We start from the raw sequence: 21,517 nt of genomic DNA, 5'->3' as shown, positions 1-21,517 counted from the left end.
TTATCTGGAATACCTTTCAATATTTGGAAATTAAACAAAGAACTTGTAAATAGGCCGTAAGTCAAAGAAAAAGTCTTAAGGGAAATGAAAAAATATTTTGAACTAAATGAAAAAACAACATCTCAAAATCTGTGGGATAAAACTAAAGCAGTAATTAAAGGGAAATTTACAGTATTAAGTGCAAATATTAAAAAAGATCTGTGAATCTAGAAATAAAAGGCAACTCATATACAAAGTGGGGAGAAAGTCAGGTTGGCATCAGACTTGTCCACAGCAGCCCTCACAAAGTAAAACAATAATGAATTGATATCCATAAAGTTATAAAAAAAACTATTTCCAAAGAATATTACATTTAGCCAAATTTCCCTTTAAGCAAAAAACACTACACATTCAAGATATAGCATAGATCCCTATGTCAATGGCATTGCACTAACAATGTATGGGGACAGATGGTAACTACCCCTAGGGTGAGCATAGCATAATGTATGGAGTTGTTATAATAACTATGCTCTATACATGAAACTAATGTAACATTCTGTGTCAACTATATTTCAATTAAAAAAAAAAAAAAGAGGTCCTCCTAGAGGGGAGGCCAACAGAGCAAAGTAGAGCTGAGAGACACAGAGGAAGCAGGTCTGATGAAAATGCTTGAGGAGCAGGATCCAGCCACACCTGAAGGCGATGTATATCTGAACTTAGAAGTATCATGAGCAAGTAAATTCCCTTTCTCATCCCAAAAAGAAAAAAGAAGAATAGACATTCTCAGTGATATAAATCTTCAGAAATTATAACACCTATAATCCCATCTTTAAAAAACCATAGCCAAGGGGTGCCTGGGTGGCTCAGCCGGTTGAGCATCTGACTTCAGCTCAGGTCATGATCTCCCAGTTTGTGGTCCAAGCCTTGCATAGGGCTCTGTGCTGACAACTCAGAGCCTGGAGCCTGCTTCGGATTCTGTGTCTCCCTCTCTCTTTGTTCTTCCCCCACTCACGCTCTGTCTCTGTCTCTCTCTCTCCCTCAAAAATAAATAAAGATTAAAAAACCATAGCCAAACAAGAGTTAAGGAATGGGGACATCATGGTCAAAGGGTCAGTAGTAAGCAATAAATCAATTTAAATACAGATTAAACTACTTTGGGAATTATGGCTAGAAAAGAATGCTACAAACCTTGAACATATGAAATGAAACTAAGAAAAACTGGGTAACTGGGGGAGATCTTTTTTTTTTTTTTTTTTTTTTGCTAATCTCACCCTTTTTAAATAAAAATCAATCAACAGTCTAAAGTTTAAATCTATGATTACAGAGGCAACCTGACCCAACCTCTTGAAGCAGTTCATATTCTTTATCCTTCATTTTGGAGGAATCATATAGATTACTGATATACTTCTTATGAAACATGAAGTATTTACATAAAGTCAGTGAATTTTTCAGTTTCATTCTTTAGAAACTAAATGTAAATAAATTAAAAAAAATTTTTTTAATGTTTATTTTTCCAGAGAGAGATTGACAGAGTGTGAGCAAGGAAGGGGCAGAGAGAGAGGAAGACACAGAACCCGAAGCAGGCTCCAAGCTCTGAGCTGTCAGCACAGAGCCTGACGCGGGGCTCAAACCCATGAACTGTGAGATCACGACCTGAACCGAAGTCAGACGTTCAACCAACTGAGCCACCCGGGTGCCCCTGAAACTAAATGTAAATATATTTTAAAGTAACATGTAACTTGATCACATTTTTCTAAATTTTTATTTGGCTATCTATTCTTCCACTGAAGTAGTCTAGTTCAGCAATTAAAGGTATGGGCTATTCAGTCAGAATGTCTAATTTCACCTGTCTGGCTCAGTTGGTAAGAACATGAAACTCTTGATCTTGGCAAAATGAGTTCAAGCCCCACATTGGGCATAGAGTTTACTTAAAAAAAAGAACGTCTAATTTCAAATTCTATTTCTGTTCACTGTTTCTGTGACCACGTGCAATTTACTTAATCTCTTTTTGTATCAGCTTCCCCACCTGTAAAATGGGGATGATTAAAAAAAAAAAAAGCACTTGTAAGATTGCTGAGAATTAAATGAGTTTACATACAGAAAGCTTTTAACTCAAATACTAATTATCACCTCACTGAATGCTGGTAAGTTTTTTCTGCACAGAAAGAATTTAGGGGATTTTTTTCTTTCAAGTTTTCTGAATCACTTGATTTTTTACAAGTACATGGCAGTTTTACAAATCTGAAAAAAAAATTTTTTTAAAAAGATGTTTTAAAAATTTTTGAAAAAAACTGTTAAGCACAAACAAAACTAATATCCTCTAACTATGAAGAGAGGATACTGCATGCCTTTTAACCAAACTGGAAGGTTAAAAAAAAAAAAAATGTGTATGTATGTATGTATTACTAACGTAACAAAAAGTCAAGAAATGTACAAAAACTCACAAGATCTTCCAGGCTTAACATCCACAGTCACCGTCAAACCACTCTGCAATGAGGTTATTTATTTATAGTTCTCAGAGTTTAGCCACTGATCAACTATTTAGAATGTAAAAAAGTATATGTTTCCATTTCTTTGAGTTTTGTATTATGAAATTAAAAGTCCAGAATCCCAAATTATTTTAGTTTATTATTGATTCCTATTTTGCAGCAATAGATGCAGAACAATTTTGGAACAACATGAAGCAAGTATTTCTTTGAGTTTAACTTTGCCATCTTTAAAATGAGGATGATAATAGTATCTATGAATGTAAACATTTCAGAGCTGCAATTTACAAATATCAATGAATACCAGCCTTGTCATCAGCCATCAGCTATGAATAAATTTATCCATTTAGTACCTACTGCAGCCCCACTCTGTCCCTGGCATCAAGCTGGCACATCTACTAGTGTTATATGGATCAGTAAACAATACTGTGCAGCAACAGTTTAAATATCCTTGCATTTATTCATACAGTACCCAGAACATAGTGTAGGTTCAATAAACATTTGCTGAATGAATATATACCAAGAAGAAACTTACAATCAAATTGTAATTTAAATAATTATGGACTGCTTTCAAGATTTTTTGATTCTTGTTGCTTGTTTTTTAAATCCAGCGATGCCTTTTTTGAGAATAAATTCTAAATGCAATGAAGAGGGTAGCTAGATTCTACAGTCAATCCTCATTATTCCTGGGTTCTGTAATTGTGAATTCACCTCCCTACTAATTACCTGTAACTCAAAAATCAATACGTAGAGTGCTTTTGTGGTCACTGCAGAACAACAAAAAATTTAACTCCCCTGAAGTGTACGTTCCTAGCTGAGGTTAAGCAAGGTGAAGCTCTGTCTTTCATGTTTTAGCTCTGTTATAAATAATTGTCTTTTTTACACTCTATTTAATGCTACATTTTGTGTTTTTGGGTAATTTCGCTGTTTAAAAATGGCTCCCAAAAGCATTGTGGAAGTGCTGTCTAGAGTTCCTAAGTGCAAGAAGACTGTAATGTTCCCAAAAGAAAAAATGTGTGTGTTAGGTAAGCTTCATCCAGGCATGAATTATGGTGCTACTGGCCGTGAGTTCAAGGTTAATGCATTAACATTATATATTAAAGTGTCTTTAAACAGAAACATATAAACACACTGAACAAGGTTATATATTTACCAGGTAACAAAACTGTGGTGACAAGAAGCTCAAAAGAATCTGGTCTTGTAATTCCCCTGTAATGGTTCAGTATTCACTAATCATGGTGACTTCGTAGAACATAACTACCATGATCACAACTATACGTTTCAGGTAAGTAACTACCTCAAGTTCCTGAATAAAGTTAAGGTAGAAAAGCAGTGTACCAGCATAGCAAAATTAAACTAGGCAATCAGAACAGTTAACTTTCTAAATTAATCACTAACTTTTTAAATTAACTCTATGAGGTTATGACATCTAATCCTCTGTTTCAGTTTTCTGAAATGTGTCTGTGCGCTGTGGTGGGAAGGTCAAAGGCTGGATCACTTTCAAGGACACCTCAATTCTCCACTTCTAAAAACTGTAATAAGAGTACTCACTTTGAAGAGTTTCCACTCTTTCCTCTTTCTTATTAAAATCTTGCTGTCGGCTTCTGTGTTTCCATTTAGATAGAAAGAGATTCTTGTGAGACCTAAATTAAACATAAAAGCATAGAAAAGCTATAAAAAGGGTAGATGATTGGTCTTAACCTCTGTTCTAGGACCTTCTACTTTGGCCTTTTTCCTTTGGTGCTCTTCTTGCTGAGTGCCCCATCTTAACCTTGGCCTCTTAAGATTTTTGTTGTCTTTACTTCCCTCTCTTCCCATCACTTATTTCTTCCATCTCATCTACTTAGAACTCTAGATTCTTTTGGCCTTCTAATTAGATGAAGAAAAAAAAAACACCTCAGACTATCAGCTATGAACTTTCATTCTTTCCCATGCCTTTTAAGTTTATTTCCCAAAAGAGAAATTACAAAATTCCTTTACATATAATGGCAGGTATCACTTATCTTTATAGCTTCCAAAGAGAGCTTTTCTGACAGGAAGGCTGGAAATACAGAATGTGGCAAAATTTTTTGACAACCCTGCAAAGTTGTTATTATTTCAGTTTTATAAAGGAGCTAGTTTAGATGAAAAAAGTAGCTCATCTAAGCCTAGGAAATGATTTTATCACCACCTAAAATCTCTATTTTTACCCCGCAACCTGCTAATCCTTTCTCTCCCTTCCAGAACTTTCTATTGTGCTCTCTGGAATGCTGTTTTCAATCTCTTCACCAGTTCCCCCACCTCTCCCCATTGTCTAAAAACTAGCTCCCTCTTAGGGAGGGCTCTGGTACCCCAAGGCCCTCCAGACTGGGCTGGCTCCTGAAGGGCTAGGAGGCAGCCTTTTGGTGCCAGCCTCCTGGCTGCAACAAAGCTGGGGAGCAGGCCTGCTTAAGTAGAGCAGGCTTAATCTTCTTCCTTCTATGACCCCAGGGTCCCAGAGATGGGTCTCTATACTTTTCATTTCCTAATGAATGCCTGCTTCCATAGAAACCTTAGCCCTTGCAGTTCATGCCACTGACGTGTACCACCTGCTACCATTCTTCAGGATCATTCACTATCCTTGTAAGCACTTCCCGTCATTAACAGATCTTTCTCTACCCCCAAGTGGTGCCTTTATCATGTTATTTCAGTGTTCGCATCCCAAATGCTCCATCTCTGGAATCATTCATGTAGACTTTCTGCTCTCTGAATATGCTAGATTGTCTGTTACGAAATTTCTAGTAAATTAAACACACTTTTTCAAGTAATTTCATAAAATCAGAATTTAGAATATTCATCAGAAATGTAATCAACCCCCTAGCAACAGATCCTTGTTTCTGGGCCAGAATGAGAGTTTGTTAAACATCTGCTTTAAGTTCAAGCACTCCCTATATGTGTCTACCAAAAATGGCCTTGTGGAAACAATGTGTGACAACCCAGGATCCCAGAGGCAGGTCTCTATAGTTTTGAATTTCAAGACATGTCAGGGTCTTGAATATCTGTTGAGGTAAGCAGGCACCTGCAATATTCTCTAAATCACACCATTTATATGACAGTTATAACATATTTAGGTCTGCATGAAGTGCCTCAATCAAAGATTTTAAAGACAGAGAAGAAAAATGTCAATTTACTTCACCTCAATAAAGATACTGTACCCTCTGAGGATTCAGTTCCAGCAGACTTTTTGTCAGTAGTAACACTTTAAAAGAAAATTTGTAAGAATATAAACAAAAGAAACTTTTCACAAGGATAATACTATATAATCAAGTCATACTTCAATTTATACAAAATATCTTTGAAAAGAAACCCTGGTAACATTAGGACATACAGATAGTCCATTACAACATGGATAATTTCTGCCCAGATATGAGACCAGATAGATATCAAATCAAGCTTTCATAAACATACGTCAAGCAAAGTTAATGTACTCCAGCATTCATGTCACTTTCAAAAACTCTCCCATGGATCCTTATCTCCATGAATGCAAGTATAATTTCTCGCCCTCCCCACGAGTCTCCAACTGAACTTTTTAACAAATTCATCTCTTTTGCTGAAGTTAAACTTAAGCTTCCACAAAAAAGCATGACCATTTACATACCTCTGTGTCTTCACTGGAACTGTTCTTTTCTCCTAAAATGACACTTCCTCCTCAACCAACTGTAAAAATCCTAACTATCCTTCAAGGCCCTGCTCAATGCTCACCCCTCCTTGAAGCTACCCATCTCAACTTCTTTAGCATTTAAGTCTATAAATTTTAACAACAAACTAGGTACTGTTCGTGTTTCATGTCTGTACTTCTGAATGCCTTGAAATAGTTTGTAAGCTTTATCGAAGCAAAGTTGGCATCTACCATTGATAACATGAAGGCTTCATCTTTTGTCTGATTTCACAATCACACTTTGATTCTATCCTTGTTCACTTATGTTCTGCTAACTTTTGTCCTTATATTGATAAATCTGATGTTTTACTTGTCCTGATCCTATTTGCTTCTAGAATGGTTTTGATAATTGCTTGGTTCTTGATCTTTATTTTGTCTCTAGTTTTAGTTTTGCTCCCCATGTTTAGTGCATTGCAAGTTCTAATGTATGCCTCGTAATGAACTAAATGCCAAGGATACAAGGCTAACTAAGAACCTTTAAAGGATCCTCAATCTGGTGAGAAATACAGAAAAGTAAATAGGTATGTTACTATCCAAGATAAGTCCTTTTACAGAGATATGACTCAATGCTGTGGGAGCACAGAAGGGATGACTGATCCAGAGATCAGGTGATGTTTTGAGCCAGAACTTGAATGGCAAGTAAGGGCATGCCTTGGAGAGAACAGAAAGAAGGGAATTCAAAATTAAAGCAAGAGACCAGGCATGAAAAAGCTTGTCATATTTGAGGGTCAGGACTAAGTTCTGTGTTGCTAGAAAGTACCATGTATGTGGGCAGGGAGAGATTAATGCTTAAGGGTAAGGTTGTATGTGAAGAAAACAGAAAGTGGGGAGATGTAAGGCTTTGCAAGCCATGGCAATAAATTCTAACTAGAAAACAGAAAGCCAAAAGAGATTATTAAGCTGGAAAGTGATTTAAACAGATTTATTTTTATGGGATGCTAACTCTAGAAATCATGTCAAGGATGGATTTGTATGGTACAAAGCTAAGTAATAACCTAGGACACAAGTGATAAACAATATATTAAAGAAGCATGGAGATGGTATTCATAACACTTGGGGAGTTAACTGGATGTATGAGGAGAGTCAGGGTACAGAGACAGATGAGAATATCAAGAGTTCTGTTTACACACAATGATTAAACTGTGTCTTGTGTAAGAGGACATTTGAATAAGTGGATAGTACTATATGAGAGGAAATGTATCCATCACCTGCATAAATCACGGCAAGTTTTAATTTTATTTTAAAGCAGCACTAGCCTGAGCAAGAAGGCTAGGCCACCGAAATGTATTGGGTCTCAGTATTATCACTAAACTGTGATATACTAAACAAAATAAAATAAATGAGCCAATAAAAATGAAAAACCTAGGGGGCACCTGGGTGGCTCAGTCGGTTGAGCGCCCGACTTCGGCTCAGGTCACGATCTCATGGTTTGTGGGTCTGAGCTCCACATCAGGCTCTGTGCTGACAGCTCAGAGCCTGGAGTTTGCTTCAGATTCTGTGTCTCCCTCTCTCTGCCCCTCCCTTGCTTGTGCTCACTCTCTTGGGCTCTCTAAAATAAACATTAAAAAATTAAAAAAAAAAAAAAGATCTACTTCTTAAAATGGATCTTAGAAAATCATAAGACTTTAATAGAGTTTTTAGGGAGATGAACCAGTAAGGGAGCAGATCACATTAATAGGTAGGGAGAAGCAGGAACTATAAGACAACTAAGCTTAGTCCTGAGGTCTATCCAACTTGAACCCCAATCCCCATCTCTAAATAAGTAGTTAAGATGAGGAACCTGCAGCATTCGAGTGATGGCCAGCCCCCCCCCACTACCCCCCCCGCCAAAATGAGAGACACTACATCCGTTGCAAAATACATCGATCTGGAGACCACATGACTATCTGGCCATGGGTTAAGGGTGGAAGAATAGAGGGAATGGACCATAAGTTCAACAGAAAAGAACTTTATCACGGTAGAGTGTACCTTCTTCAATAAGGTTAGTTCCTAAGCCAAGACAAAAGGTAAAAATTACCCTTGAAAATCTCTAAAACATAATTTTGGAGACTGAAGTTGTCTCTCAATACAGTAGTCCCCCTCATCTGTAGTTTCGCTTTGCACAGTTTCAGTTACCCCCGATCAATTGCATCTGGGAGCAGATGATCGTCCTCCTGAGGATCTTATCAGCCGGACACTACATCACAGTGTCTGCGTCATTCCCCTCACTTCACCTCATCACCTACGCATTTCATCAGCTCACATCGTCACTAGAAGGGGAAGTACAGTACATGAAGATGTTTTGAGACCACATTCACATAACTTCTGTTCCAGTAGATTATTGTGGTTCATGTCTCACTGTATTTAATTTATAAACTAAGCTTTATCATAGGTATGTGTGTATAGATAAAAACATAGCATATTTAGGGTTTGGTTCTTTCTGTAGTTTCAGGCCTCCACTGGGGGGTCTTAGAACACATTCCCATGGATAAGAGGGATTACTATGTGTAGGACTAACATAGCCTATTTCCCTCCCGCGTTGGAGCAAATCCCAATTTCTTCAGTTGAGCACCAGATGAAGTGGTTAGCTTAAGGTTAAAGATGTAGGAACAGTATCTTAAAATACTAGAATAATCCTCAGGATAGTGAGTCACATGATGAAGGCATGTGGGATCGGAGAACTAAGGGGTACAGATGATTCAAGTTCCCAACTTCAACACCGTTCCAGAGCACACGTTGCCTGAGAATGGTAAATGGTATTACTCATACCATTTAAACTGTACTATTTCCGCTTAACACATATAACAATGTGCATAAAACATGAAGTAACTGTACAGTACTTCAAATATCCAAATGTTAACAATCAGTAAAACATACCCTCTATAATAATAATTTTTGTTAAAAATGGCTCACTAGCAACACTTTCACATAAAGATATTGTATCCATGAGACAAAAAATATATTAATGAATTTACAAACCTTTTTCCTACATCCAAATTAGCTCCAGTTTCCATTTCAATACTGTTACCATCAGGTTTCTCTTGAGAAGTTGTTCTTGCTCTTTTACTTTCCACTACTTTTGCTGCTGCCTTAAAAAATGGGGTTGTGAAAGAGGAAGGAATTCAGGAAGCCATTTTGAACAAAGAGCATTAAAATTAAGCCTTCTAATTCCTTGACAGTCATAACCAAAGTATCTGTTGACAGGTCAATAAAGGGACTGCGCTGTATTTTTCTCCAGGAAGTATGATAGCTATAGCAGCTGCATTAGTTACCTGCTTGGTTTTTAAGCCTTATGGAGAAGGTCTTTCCTTGTACATGTATTTCATATATAAAATGCTTGCTAGGCAATATTAAGATAAAGGGTTACTTAAAAAAATAAATAAATAAAAGTTCCAGGTATTTTAAGACAAAACCCCCTTACTCATTGCTCCACTGAGGATAAAATGTTACAAAAAATTTTTTTTAAAGGCCTTTCTTCAGTCCAATTTTACTTTTTACAAAAAAATGCAAAAATTTTCTTTAACCTATTTTTCCCAACTTTTTATTTTGAAAAATTTGCCCAACTCTTATTTTAAAAAATTTAAAAAATACTGCGAAGATCACTGATAAACTCTTGAGATTCACTAACTGTAACGTTTTGCCATTCTTCTACAAAATCACTAAATAAAATTCCAATTAGTTTTTAAGGATTTCTATTCCAAGTATTCTCCTTTATTATAACAATTTATCCTTAGCTTATTGTTCGAGTCTCTTCGAAATACGCATACCTTCATAAGAAAGGCTGATGATTTTTCACTTATTACACAATTCACATAACTCTTAATTTTCTCCATCATGTGGTTGTAGCTGAAGTGCTGAAAAATGGAGTGGAATGTATCTCTCTGAGAGATTACCATAAGCAATTTCCTTTTTAAAGGCTAAAGAAAACAGGAAAAACATATTAATACATAAATCACAAATAAGATATTACAAATTTTGTCACATATTATTTAATTTAAAAAAGTCACATTATAAACTCAGGGATACAGGAGATTTTAAAAAATTCTGTTTCAAACTGCCCACCAATATATTTTTTCTTACTTAAAAAAAAAAAAAAACTACATTGTATTTCACACACATAACAAAAAGATTAAAAAATAAATTATGAACCTGAATGTCCACTGCCAAGTTTATGGAAATAAAACATCATCTGTACAACTAAAGCTCTTGTTTATTACCAAAATGATTGCACCTCCAGCTTCTCCTCTGCTCAAGGTAACCATTATCCTGAATATAGAATTTATCATATTCATGCATTCCTTTAAACTTGCACTATGTATGTATGCACCCATAAATATATAGTACTGTTTAGCATAGTGTATTTCTGAAACTTGCTATATTTTGCTCAGCTCTGTGACACTTATTCACGTTGATAATATTTTTATAGAATTAAGCTACTTTTACTGCTGCACAATATTCCACTGATCAAAAATACCATTTATTCATTCATTCTTCCAGCCTTTTGAAAGCAGTTAGAGGCTATTTTCTATTACTGCAGCACTGGTAAACATTTCTCTACATGTCTTCTTGCGCACATTACAAGTTTTTCTTAGACATCAGTTCTTTGAAGGCTGGTTGCACAATTAAAGCTAGAGAGCTTTCAAAAAATTCTACTTCTCAGGCTCTATTCCAGACCAATTGTCTTAGTAGGGCCTGTTTTTTGTTTGTTTGTTTTTAAATAAAACTTCATGGCTTTTAAAATGTGCAGTAAAAATAAAAAGTTACTCCAGGGTATTTATCTAGAAGTAGAATTGCTGGAATGCATACTTACAGATTTTACTAAAATGCTCTCCTAAGTTTAAGTACTAATTTACATACACCACTGAGAGAAAGGTATGGCAGCCTTACCATTTCTCCACTCTCTGGGCCAGCTGTTGGTATTCTAAGATATTTTAATTGTTGCCAGTCTGAGGTATAGGAAATACTATTTCAATATATTACTTGGGATTGCCTTGATTACTCATGATAGTGAGATTAAGTGCTTCCTCTTATGCTTCCTGGTTGTAAGGAAGGTTTCCTCTTCTGTGAGGTAGAGTGGAGTTTTCAGTAGCCTCACAGGGCTAAGGCAAAAAAAAGTGGGGGCAGGAAACTCAATAAACATATCAGGCTTTCAGCTGAGATCTCTGGAGGGTTACACCCTAGGAACAGGGCCAAATTAGAGAAAAACTAAGTCTACATAAAACTACAACCTACTCTTGACCTAGCTCAGTCCCTCAAGTGGATTAAGGTGACCACTCTTCTACTCTATACCAGCATAGGAAAAGGTGCTCAACTTCACTATTCATGAGAGACAGAGAAACTAAAACCCAACGTGATAGTACTACATATTTGCCAGCATACTAAAAGGAAAACAACAGAGAAGGTCTGTGAAGCAACTGGAACTCTTGCACACTACTGAAGGAACTGATATAACCACTTTGGAAAACTATCTGGCAGTTATCTACTAAAACTGAGTATGTGCATACCTTATAACCCACCAAATCATTCTTAAGTATATACCCAACAGAAACACATACATTTATTCTACAAAAGATGTGTAAAAGGAATGTAACAGCCAAAAACTGGAAATAACTCAAATGTTTCTCAACAGTAGAATGGGTAAGTTGCATATTCCAACAATGGAACAATGGAAATAAATGAAATATTGTTAGAAGCAACACCATGGATCAATCTTATATAAACTTGCTATATGACTGTAATATATAAAGTTTGGAAACATGTAAAACTAATCTTGGATGTTACAAGTCAGGGTAGTGGTTATCCTTGAGAAGGTAAGATAGTGACTGGAGGGTGCTGGTGATGTTCTTTTCCTTGATACAGGGGCTCATCACACAAGCATGTTTCTTTTGTGAAAAGACATCTATTTATACATTGATGGTATATGTATGCTACTAAAGGTATACTACTATTCAATAAAAAGTTCACTAAAAAAATATGTAAAAAAACAGGGTGCCTGGGTGGCTCAGTCAGTTAAGTGTCTGACTTCGGCTCAGGTCATGATCTCGCGGTTCATGAGTTCGAGCCCCGCATCGGGCTCTGTGCTGACAGCCTGGAGCCTGCTTCGGATTCTGTATCTCCCGCTCTCTCTGCCCCTCCCCCACTCGCGCGCTCACTCTCTCTTTCTCTCTCTAAAATAAATAAACATTAAAAATTTTTTCAAAAAAAATATAATTATCTTTTATTTCTTTAAATAAACTTAATTTATTCCAACACTGTAATACTGAAAGACAAGTTCTACTGACCTTAACATTACATTACACATACACACAAAAACTACTAATGATCACATAAGAGACTTCTAAAAAATAATTATGTTTCCTATACCTATGCTACCCAATATGGTAGCCATCAGCCAAATGTAGCTACCAGGCCTCTGAAATGTGAGACCTGAATTTAGACATAAGTATAAAATACACATCAGATTTCAAAGACTCAGTACAAAAAGGAGAGTGTAAAATATCCCGTCAATACTTTTTTATGTTGATTAAATGCTGAAAATGATGCTTTGGGATATATTGGGTAAAATGAAATATTAAAATTTGTTTCAGTCGTTTGACTTTTTTTAATGTGGCTACTAAAACACATATGTGACTTGCATTATTTTTCCCTTGGACAACACTGTTCTATCCTGTTTAAAAGAGAAAGCATCCCCTTCTTCCTCCAGTGTTCTTTGAATCTACCTCACTCCATACAGACAGTTCTAAAATTCTGATTGTAGGGCGCCCGGGTGGCTCAGTTGGCTAAGCGTCTGACTCTTGGTTTTGGCTCAGGTGATGGGTCTCACAGTCCGTTGGAGCCCTGTGTTGGGCTCTGCACTGAGAATGGAGCCTGCTTGGGATTCTCTCTCTCCCTCACTCTCTGCCTCTCCCTGGCTCATGCACACACACTCTCAAAATAAATAAACTTTAAAAAAAAGAAAAGAAAAGAAAAGAAAATTATGGTTCTAGTTTGACCAACTACCTCATAAGAATTTGCGTCATCAAATATTCTTTCGAAGACTTCTTCTGCTTCTTTAAAATTGCCATTTTCCATACAAACAGCTATCGCCTAAAAGATAGGATGACAAATACATACCTTAGGCTGCTTTTTAAAAACGTATAATTGTGGTTTAATATTGAAATAAGTCCTGTTAAATCTAAACGACTTCACTAAAAAATGTGATAAATGATTTAAAATACCTTTTCAAAGATGAAGTAACTGTGGTTTGAAAAGGATGTAACAATTTTTCATTGGCCCCTTGTATCTTTACTAGTAAATGCCCAGCATTCTACCTCTTTCGAATTTAGGCCAATTAAAAGCAGACATTAAGGGGTGCCTGGGTGGCTCAGTTGGTTGAGCATCTGATTCTTGATTTCGGCTCAGGTCATGATCCCAGCGTTGTGGGCTCGAGCCCCACGCTGGGCTTTGCACTAAGCATGGAGCCTACTTAAGCTTCTCTCTCTTTCTCCCTCAGCCCCTCTTCCCCACTCACATGCTCTAAAATAAAATAAACAACCAAAAAAGCAGACATAAATAAATAAATTAGGAGCTACATTATGTACACTTAGGGCCCACCTAAATATTAATATGAGCAAAAGGGAAATGAGAGAGGAGATGGATGGTGTTTCTGATGATTAGGATGTGTAAAATTAGTTAGGATCCTTAAAAATCTCTAATAGAAACCTAGGAAACCAGATGCTTCTGAATAATCATTTTATAAACTGGCCTTTCTGATATTTTATGGTAAGATATGGGACTACTATTACCATCTGGATAGTTTTGTGAACTTTGGCAAGCTATTTAACCTCATGTGCCTCAGTTTCCTTGTATGTAAAACAGTGTAAATAATAGTACCTATATCATAGGACTATTGTAAGGATTAGACTTCTATGTGAAAAGTGCTTAGAATAGTACGTGACGAATAGCAAGCAATATATTATATTTGCTATGAATTTATGGTAACCTGCTCAACTTTACCTTAGTATATTAATGATGGCCTGTTTCCTCTAGAATCCCCTCCAAAAACTGGGATAACATGACAAAGCTCTTCATCCCAGGCTGAAATTCTTAGAAGTAGCAGTTATATTTTTGCCTGTTCTCTTCTGGTCTTAATTCCACTTGGCAATCAACACACTAACAATAATTCATTTTTGGGAAGGTGAGCTTTCATCTGGAGTTTTTTCTCCTACCCAACCATAAAATAATTTTCTAAAACTGAGGAAAAATTTATTTAACTAGAACAATCCTTAGTATTTGCTTTGCCCGTTAGCAAAACCTATTTTCCCTGCTACTGTATCTTTGAATGACTTTTTTGGCTCTCACTCTTTAATAGGTTACTCCTAAAACTCCCTCTACATAGTTAAAATTTTACATTCCCTTATTCACAAAAACCTATGAATTTCTTATCAAATATTCTGTTTTTCATATTTGTAATTTTTAATAGAAATTGAGACAGTACAAACTATTGATTTTTGAAAGTTGCTTTGTAATCTTTAAACTGATGCAGTGTATTTTCTCAAGTGGGGGCAATATATATATACATACTTAGGTAGCAAACATTAAGTCCCAACTCTCAGAGCTTGTGTCAAAGAATATAAACCAGAGGTCAAATTTCTGAAGAGAGTAAGTATATTAAATTTTACTTTGGGTTTACCGCTCAACTTCTATTAAGTAGCTCTTAATTGCTCTAGATGTTGTGTGCTTCGATTCTATAATAATAATAATAATAATAATAATAATAATAATAATAATAATAAAGTAATACTCATACCTGAATTTTAATTAAATTCTGTATTTCTTCATGAAGTTTGTCATGTTCGTTTTCAATTGAGGCCCAAATCATCAGGGCCGATTCCAAGGGTGTAATTCGTTCATCACTTTCGAACTGTGCATCTTTTAAAACCAGAACAAAAATAAGTAATTAAGGAAGCTGAATAGAACTTTACTTTGGTCAATTTTTAACGAATTCAGTTCTTTAAATGTTTACGGAGTATATACTCTGTGCTAGGCAGTATTCCTGTACACAACAGTTTAGGCAAGTGATTTGATTCAAGTTAATTTCCTTTTCTTCCTTTGAAAAATTTGAAGGAGCATGCAATTTAAATGTTAGGAGTTTCAACGATTTCTACTTTATTTCCTGTTGTCTTCTAATTGTGTCTTCAACATTTTGATAATTTACTTAATGTTTACTTATTTTGAGAGAGAGAGAGAAAGACAGAGAATCAATCCCAAGCAGGCTCTGCATTGTCAGCACAGAGCCTGATGTGGGGCTCAATCCCACAAACTGTGAGATCATGACCTGGGCCGAAATCAAGAGTTTGACGCTTAACTGACTGAGCCACCCAGGCACCCCTCCAACATTTTAAACATAAAAATTTATTAATTTGTAGAGTAAGTATTTTTATATTCCCGGCCCTGTGCCAGGTACTTAGGATACGACCAGGAAGAAGAAATGGTTCCTGCCCTTACTGATGTGACTGGTACTTTATTAGAATTATGTATTATGCCAGCGCTTCTCAGCTCTAGCTATACCTCAGAATCATCAGAGGAGCTTTAAAAAACTACAGGGATGCCTCTACAGAGTCCGACTCTTGATTTTGGCTCAGGTCATGATCTCACGGTCAGGACGTGAGATCAAGCCCCAAGTCGGGCTCCGCATTGAGCGTGGAACCTGCTTGAGATTCTCTCTCTCTCTGCCCCACCCCTGTGTGGTGTCTCTCTCTCTCAAAGTAAATATACAAAATAAAATGCAAATAACCTAGACCCATCCTTTAGAGATTGATTTAATTAGTACGAGGTAGAGCCCATGCATCTGTATTTCCCAAAAACCCTCTAGGAGGGTCTAGTGTATATGAGGAATAGAATATCAACTCTACAAAAGGATACTAGAAGAGAATCCTTCATGGAAGAGAAACAATCCAAACTGGGACACTGAGGATAAACAGGAGATAACCAAGTGAAGAGGATAAGGATGGCAAGGAGAACATTTCAGGAAGGCAGCAGCAGAACAAAAGGCAGAGGAGTACAAAAGATATTCACACTCATAGTCAACACATATTAACGTCCTATTACATGTTAGGCACTATGCTAAGTGGTTAACATGCAGTAGCTCCTTTATCCACACAATTTCTTTAAAAGGGCATACAACGTTATCAACTTTGTCTTTTATAAAGTAGGACCTGAGACTTGGAGAGGTGACACAGCTAACAAGTAGTAGAAGCACACTCCAGAACACTTAAACACCACTTACTTTGTCTCAAAAAAGGTGTGTTTCAGGAATAACAAGATGCTTGGTAAGGCTAGAGTACATGCTGGAAAGCATGAAAGATGAAAATGCAAAGGCAGATTGCCTAATCCTTCTAATTTCACATTTGTTTTTCTTTTAAAAACTCACTTCAGGGGTGTCTAGGCAGTTCAGTCACACCAGCGTCCGACTCTTGATTTTGGTTCGGGTCATGATCTCATGATTCGTGAGAGTGAGCCCATCAGCTGACAGTGCAGAGCTTGCTTGGAATTCTCTCTCCCTCTCTCTCAGCCCCTCCCACCCTTGTGTGAGTGCTCTCTTTATCTCAGAATAAACACAAAAATAAAAACTCACTTCAATATTTATATTTCCTATTAGGTTTCTGGACGGACATTATCTAACCCATCTCATTAATCTGCCTTCCTTCTCATAAATGTGAGATGTAGGGGAAAAATGTATCACTGGTAAATCTTAATTTCAAAAACTTTAGAGTAGACTTTCACTTTCAGGCAGAATGTAGGATACTGTGGTAGGCCAACATTCCTATTACAGCTAGAAAAAAGTGGGATAAATTGCAAAAGCATGTTGCTAAAGGCACGGGATAGTGGTGGAAGCAGAGAGAACTAGATGAACTACATCTCCAGGGAGAGAATCCTTTTGAGGGGAGGTGATGAGGGGCAGCTTTTCTTCCCTGGCCTCATTTGTTTATAAGGCGAAGATTCAGTAAGTGCATTCCAGGCAGGGAGATTTTACTGGGGTAATAGCAACAAGGAAAGCTTCTGGCGGTTTCCTTGGGGCTAGCTTGGTGGACTGGATAGAAGAATCGAAAACACATGGTTGGTTTTCCCCTCAGGACATTTGCTGAGTTCTGGGGCAGTTCAGAAAGCTGGGGTAGAAAGGTAGGGAAGTCTCCCGGAGCTGTACAGAACTTAAAAAATAAAGTCCCATGAGAGAATGGAACCTGTCATAAACAAACATTTGCCCTTCAAGACATCTGCCACATTTCAAAGCTATGTGGGGCAGAGACTAAAGCTAATATGGTAGCCACTGCCATACATAATTGTTAAACAGGTAAAATATGGCTAGTTCCAAATGGAAATGTGCTTTAAGTATAAAATACACCCAAGATTTCAAAGACTTACTGCAAAAAGAGGGGTAAAATGTCTCATTAACATGTTTTATGTTGATTATATGTTTATGTATTTTAGAAATATTGGGTTAAATAAGATATTGCCAAAATTACGTCCATCTATTTCTTTTCCAATATATATAGCTCACATTATATTTCTATTAGGCAGTGCTGCTGTTGAGCAACCACTTTAAAAAAAAAGGAAGAGTTATATATATAGTTGAAAGTCTACCATATAAATTAAAATAAAATTTTAATTGCTGCCTTGCTTGAGTCCATTATGGTGAAATACATTGATTGTTGATAATTGACATGGGCCTATCATGTCTAAGATATACCCAAAGGGGGATCCTGGTGAATTTCAAGATTAAACCATGGCGCCACACACACATTCTGCATTTCTTTCCAGAAAGAAAGGAGAGGCTAGAGGAAGGGCCGTCCGGGAGAAAGTTAAGATCCACTGAACAACTGCTAACATGTGAAACACAGTTGGGCACTTTAGAATATTTTGTCATATTTAATTTACAAAACAACTGTTAACAACCATGTTAACTTATTGTCCACACGGTCAGGAATTCTCCGATTGTGTCCACATCCAGATGCTTTTCTTCTTTAGCTACAGGCCCAGACTACCTATAGTTCTGTCTCCCCATATCTACTCTGCTTCTAGTCCTCGTCACTTATGGTCATGGCATTAACTGCAGCCCTAGTCTTACCCCCAACACGCAGCATACTGTATGAGCCAGAGCTGGACAGTGAACGTCACGAGAGTGGCACTAACACACTGGGATTTTCCATACTACAACAGGATTATAAGTAAACAGTTTCATGTTAAGTACTGCCTACCACTTAGCACTGTTGGGAAAGCATTTGTGTAAATTGTAAACACCAATATAAATATGTAATTATTTGTAGCAAAAGGTCCTTTTGTGACCATGTTGTAAATATCACCCATTACTAATAAACTGAAGCAGGCTTGCCCATTACAATTTAAAATTACCTGTAGAGATAAAGGAGAGAGCTTTTATACCTATAAATCATATTCACCTATCTAAATAAGTACTGAAATCAAGTTCAAATAAAAGGTTTCAATTATCATAGTTGCGAGTAAAAAAAAAATGTGTATGGAAGAGTCACCACAAAGTTACCATAGTCAAATTTAAAGTAAATCTCCAGGAGAGTCCATGAAGCATGGCTCCCCATGTGCCAGAATCACCTGGGAACTTATTAGAAATATAAACTCCAGGGCCCCTCCCATCCATCCTATTGCATCAGGAATTCATGGTAGGGAAGGGAACTCAGCATTCTGTTTTTTAACAAGTGTTCTAATAATTCTGAAGCAAGCTAAGTTTGACAACCAGCGCTCTAAGGAGATGAGAACAATATTTCTTTTACTTCCTTTAAAAATGCTTGTATAGATGTACATGCCAAATACATAGTGCAAACTCTCAAAAACAACTAACAGCTTCCATGTGTTTCTTCTCATTGTTTTACCTTTAGACATAGATTAAAACATTTCCAAAATAAGATAAAAACACATATTTACCAAGGGTTTTTCCTGCTGCAACTCTTGTCAAAAACTGACATATGAATATAGTTCTCAACTGATAAGCGGTTAGACTGGACAGCCCATGAATAATAGCTGAAAAAGAAAAGATGTGAACTTTATTAAAATATTTTTAAAAAAAGCCAAACTTGACCCAGCAGTGCCTCTGTGTGGTTGGTTGAGTAATAGGTTATAAACATGCAAAAATCATAAACCGAGAGCTATATGCTTTTATTTATAGGCAATTTTTTTAAAAATGAGAAAAATAGCAATGAGCACTTTTCTTATAAAATAAAAACAGATTTTCACATGCAGAATAATAAATACTTAAAAGTACTTTCACAGGTAGCACTCTATACTAACAAAAAGGGAGATTTAGACTCAAACTGTAAAATGTGTCTAATCATTAGCTGGAAGTTTATTTTATACCTTAAAACTCCTACCTAATATTATAGGAAACATTTTATATTATTTTGGTCAAGGTTTCAGTTAAGGGAGTCTGTTAAACTTACAAAGATTTAAAAAACCTATTTATTGGGGCAAGCTGGCAGCGAGGAGACGGCCCGAGGCGTGGCCACCTGCTGCACCCGAGGCCCCGCGGCCTTTCCAGAAAGCCTTGTGGGTCCAAAGAAGTGAGCGCACAGCCTGATCCAACAGGAGCGTGTTGGCTTTCTCGCCACAGCCATGGGAACGTCCTGATAAAGCCTCTGCCGGGGCAGCTGGCAGCTCTGGCACTCCGCAGCCCTGACCTTGGAGCTCCTGCAGGGCTGCAGTGTGAGTGCTCCACTGAGGCACGAGGCCAGTCAAGCTGGTCCCCTTGTCCCGAAAGGTGTGCCACCCAGCGCCCCAGGCTTACAGGCGCGGGGAGCCCCCTCTGCTGGCGGTTCTGCGCTCTCACCTCAACGCTCAGCAAGCAGTGGCCCCTGTGCAGGCAGAGATGGCAGGGAGCACCTCAGGCTTGCCCTGCCAGCTGGTGGAGGACCCTGCGGTGGCAGGAGAATGTGCTCCGTGTGTGAATTCCAGACTAAAACCACCTGAGTGTGCTTCCACAGGGTATGTGGAGGAAAATCACATGCAGCTCATCTAAGAGGAATGTTCAAAAGCTGCTGCTCAGCTCCAGTAGAACAATACTTATTCCAGAAATTCGAAGGCGCCGTCAGAGACGTGCCCTTGGTGTTCGCTGTGTTCATCAGTGACAGCTGGGCAGAAAAGCTCTGGAAACAAATCAAGTCCACATTGCTACCTTTTACTCTTTGATAGATGTTTTAGGGATCGTGTCTCAGACACAGACCATAGTATAAATGAACTTGTGGCGCTCCTTCTTGGGAACTTGTGGTGGCAATCCCCTCTTGGTCTCCAGTCTAGATCATTACCGGAGCAAAATAAAGAGCAGAATACTTCCTTTATTGTAATTTGGTTTGGGACAAGAAGTCATGGGGCAGACACGGAAAGGGGGCAGCAACTTTAGGCCTCAGTTTACCAACTACCTATCTTCCCTTTCTTCTGCTACTTATTTAAAACTTTCAGGGTACAATTTCAGCAAAAAAGTTTATTTCTCAGCCAAAACCTGTTTCTCCTCAACCCTAACCCCAAAGAAGAAATAAAACTGCAGATGTATAAAAAAATTTATTAATATTAGTCTTCCAAATATTTGAATGCCCACGCAGATGTTACGCTAGGCATTGAGTATGATGCTGGAGTAAACCATAATCCTGGATCTCAGTGAATTTATTACTATGTAGCAATGAAAGACAAATGATTGAACAATTAAAGTAAAAACGTGGAGAAAACTGAAAAAGACAAGTACAGAATGCTATGGATGCATATAACAAAGAAAGCTTAGAATGTGTTTTAGTAGCTAGTTGGAGGAAGGAGATAGGAAAGCTTTTCTGAGGAAATTATGTTTAAAGTAAGACCTGAAGGTTCCACAGTTACAGTTCACCCAGGGCTTGGTTGGTGTATGTAAAGATTAAATCAACTAGCAAAACCAAAAAGTGGTCTTGCAGCTACTAAGCAGATAAAAGACAAATACGCTGACTTGTATTTATTTCCTCAATTCTAAAATAGCATAATCTTAAGCTATACCAGAGATTATCTGGACCAAAACCAGCTACAATTTAATTAAACAAGATTCAGAGAGAGCACAAAATTAATATAAAATTTAAACAGTTCAATACTTACTTAACAGCTACTGCTAGCCAATGTTAAAGACAGAAACCAAAAGTTACGCAAGTGATTCATTAAAATTTTAATGCCACAAAGATTAAGTATGGTATAGGAGCAAAACAAAAGAATCTACTCTATGCTAGGGAATCAGACCTCTATCTCACCTCCCTCCATATTCAATTTAGTCCATATGCAGTACCTACAAATACCACTGCCTTTCTGTTCTTTGTACCTGCTAGCCAAAAAACAAAATAAAAACAATGAAAACCTCCCCTGGTTGAACCTGGCTATTTGC

General features: G+C 37.2%; 1 protein-coding gene across 3 annotated transcripts in view; it reads right to left on the bottom strand.

Moving 5' to 3' along the window:
• Positions 1-21,517, bottom strand: part of TERF1 (telomeric repeat binding factor 1) — a 34,512-nt gene that overhangs the window by 8,849 nt on the left and 4,146 nt on the right. The window contains exons 2-8 of one of the 3 annotated variants that reach the window (XM_047074025.1): positions 19,057-19,152; positions 14,909-15,030; positions 13,120-13,206; positions 9,888-10,037; positions 9,100-9,209; positions 5,620-5,682; positions 4,017-4,108 (exon numbers count right to left, since the gene is read on the bottom strand). In XM_047074025.1, coding sequence (XP_046929981.1) covers positions 4,017-4,108; positions 5,620-5,682; positions 9,100-9,209; positions 9,888-10,037; positions 13,120-13,206; positions 14,909-15,030; positions 19,057-19,152 — 720 coding nt within the window. The remainder of the gene's footprint in view (positions 1-4,016; positions 4,109-5,619; positions 5,683-9,099; positions 9,210-9,887; positions 10,038-13,119; positions 13,207-14,908; positions 15,031-19,056; positions 19,153-21,517) is intronic. The other 2 variants (XM_047074026.1, XM_047074027.1) reach the window with 2 other exon arrangements.

The sequence above is a fragment of the Lynx rufus genome, unplaced genomic scaffold (assembly GCF_022079265.1).
Source record: "Lynx rufus isolate CCGP_SWC_20201006 ecotype Redwood Valley unplaced genomic scaffold, mLynRuf1.p SCAF_12, whole genome shotgun sequence".
Taxonomy (NCBI): Eukaryota; Metazoa; Chordata; class Mammalia; order Carnivora; family Felidae; genus Lynx; species Lynx rufus.
This window is presented reverse-complemented; position numbering and strand designations above follow the sequence as displayed.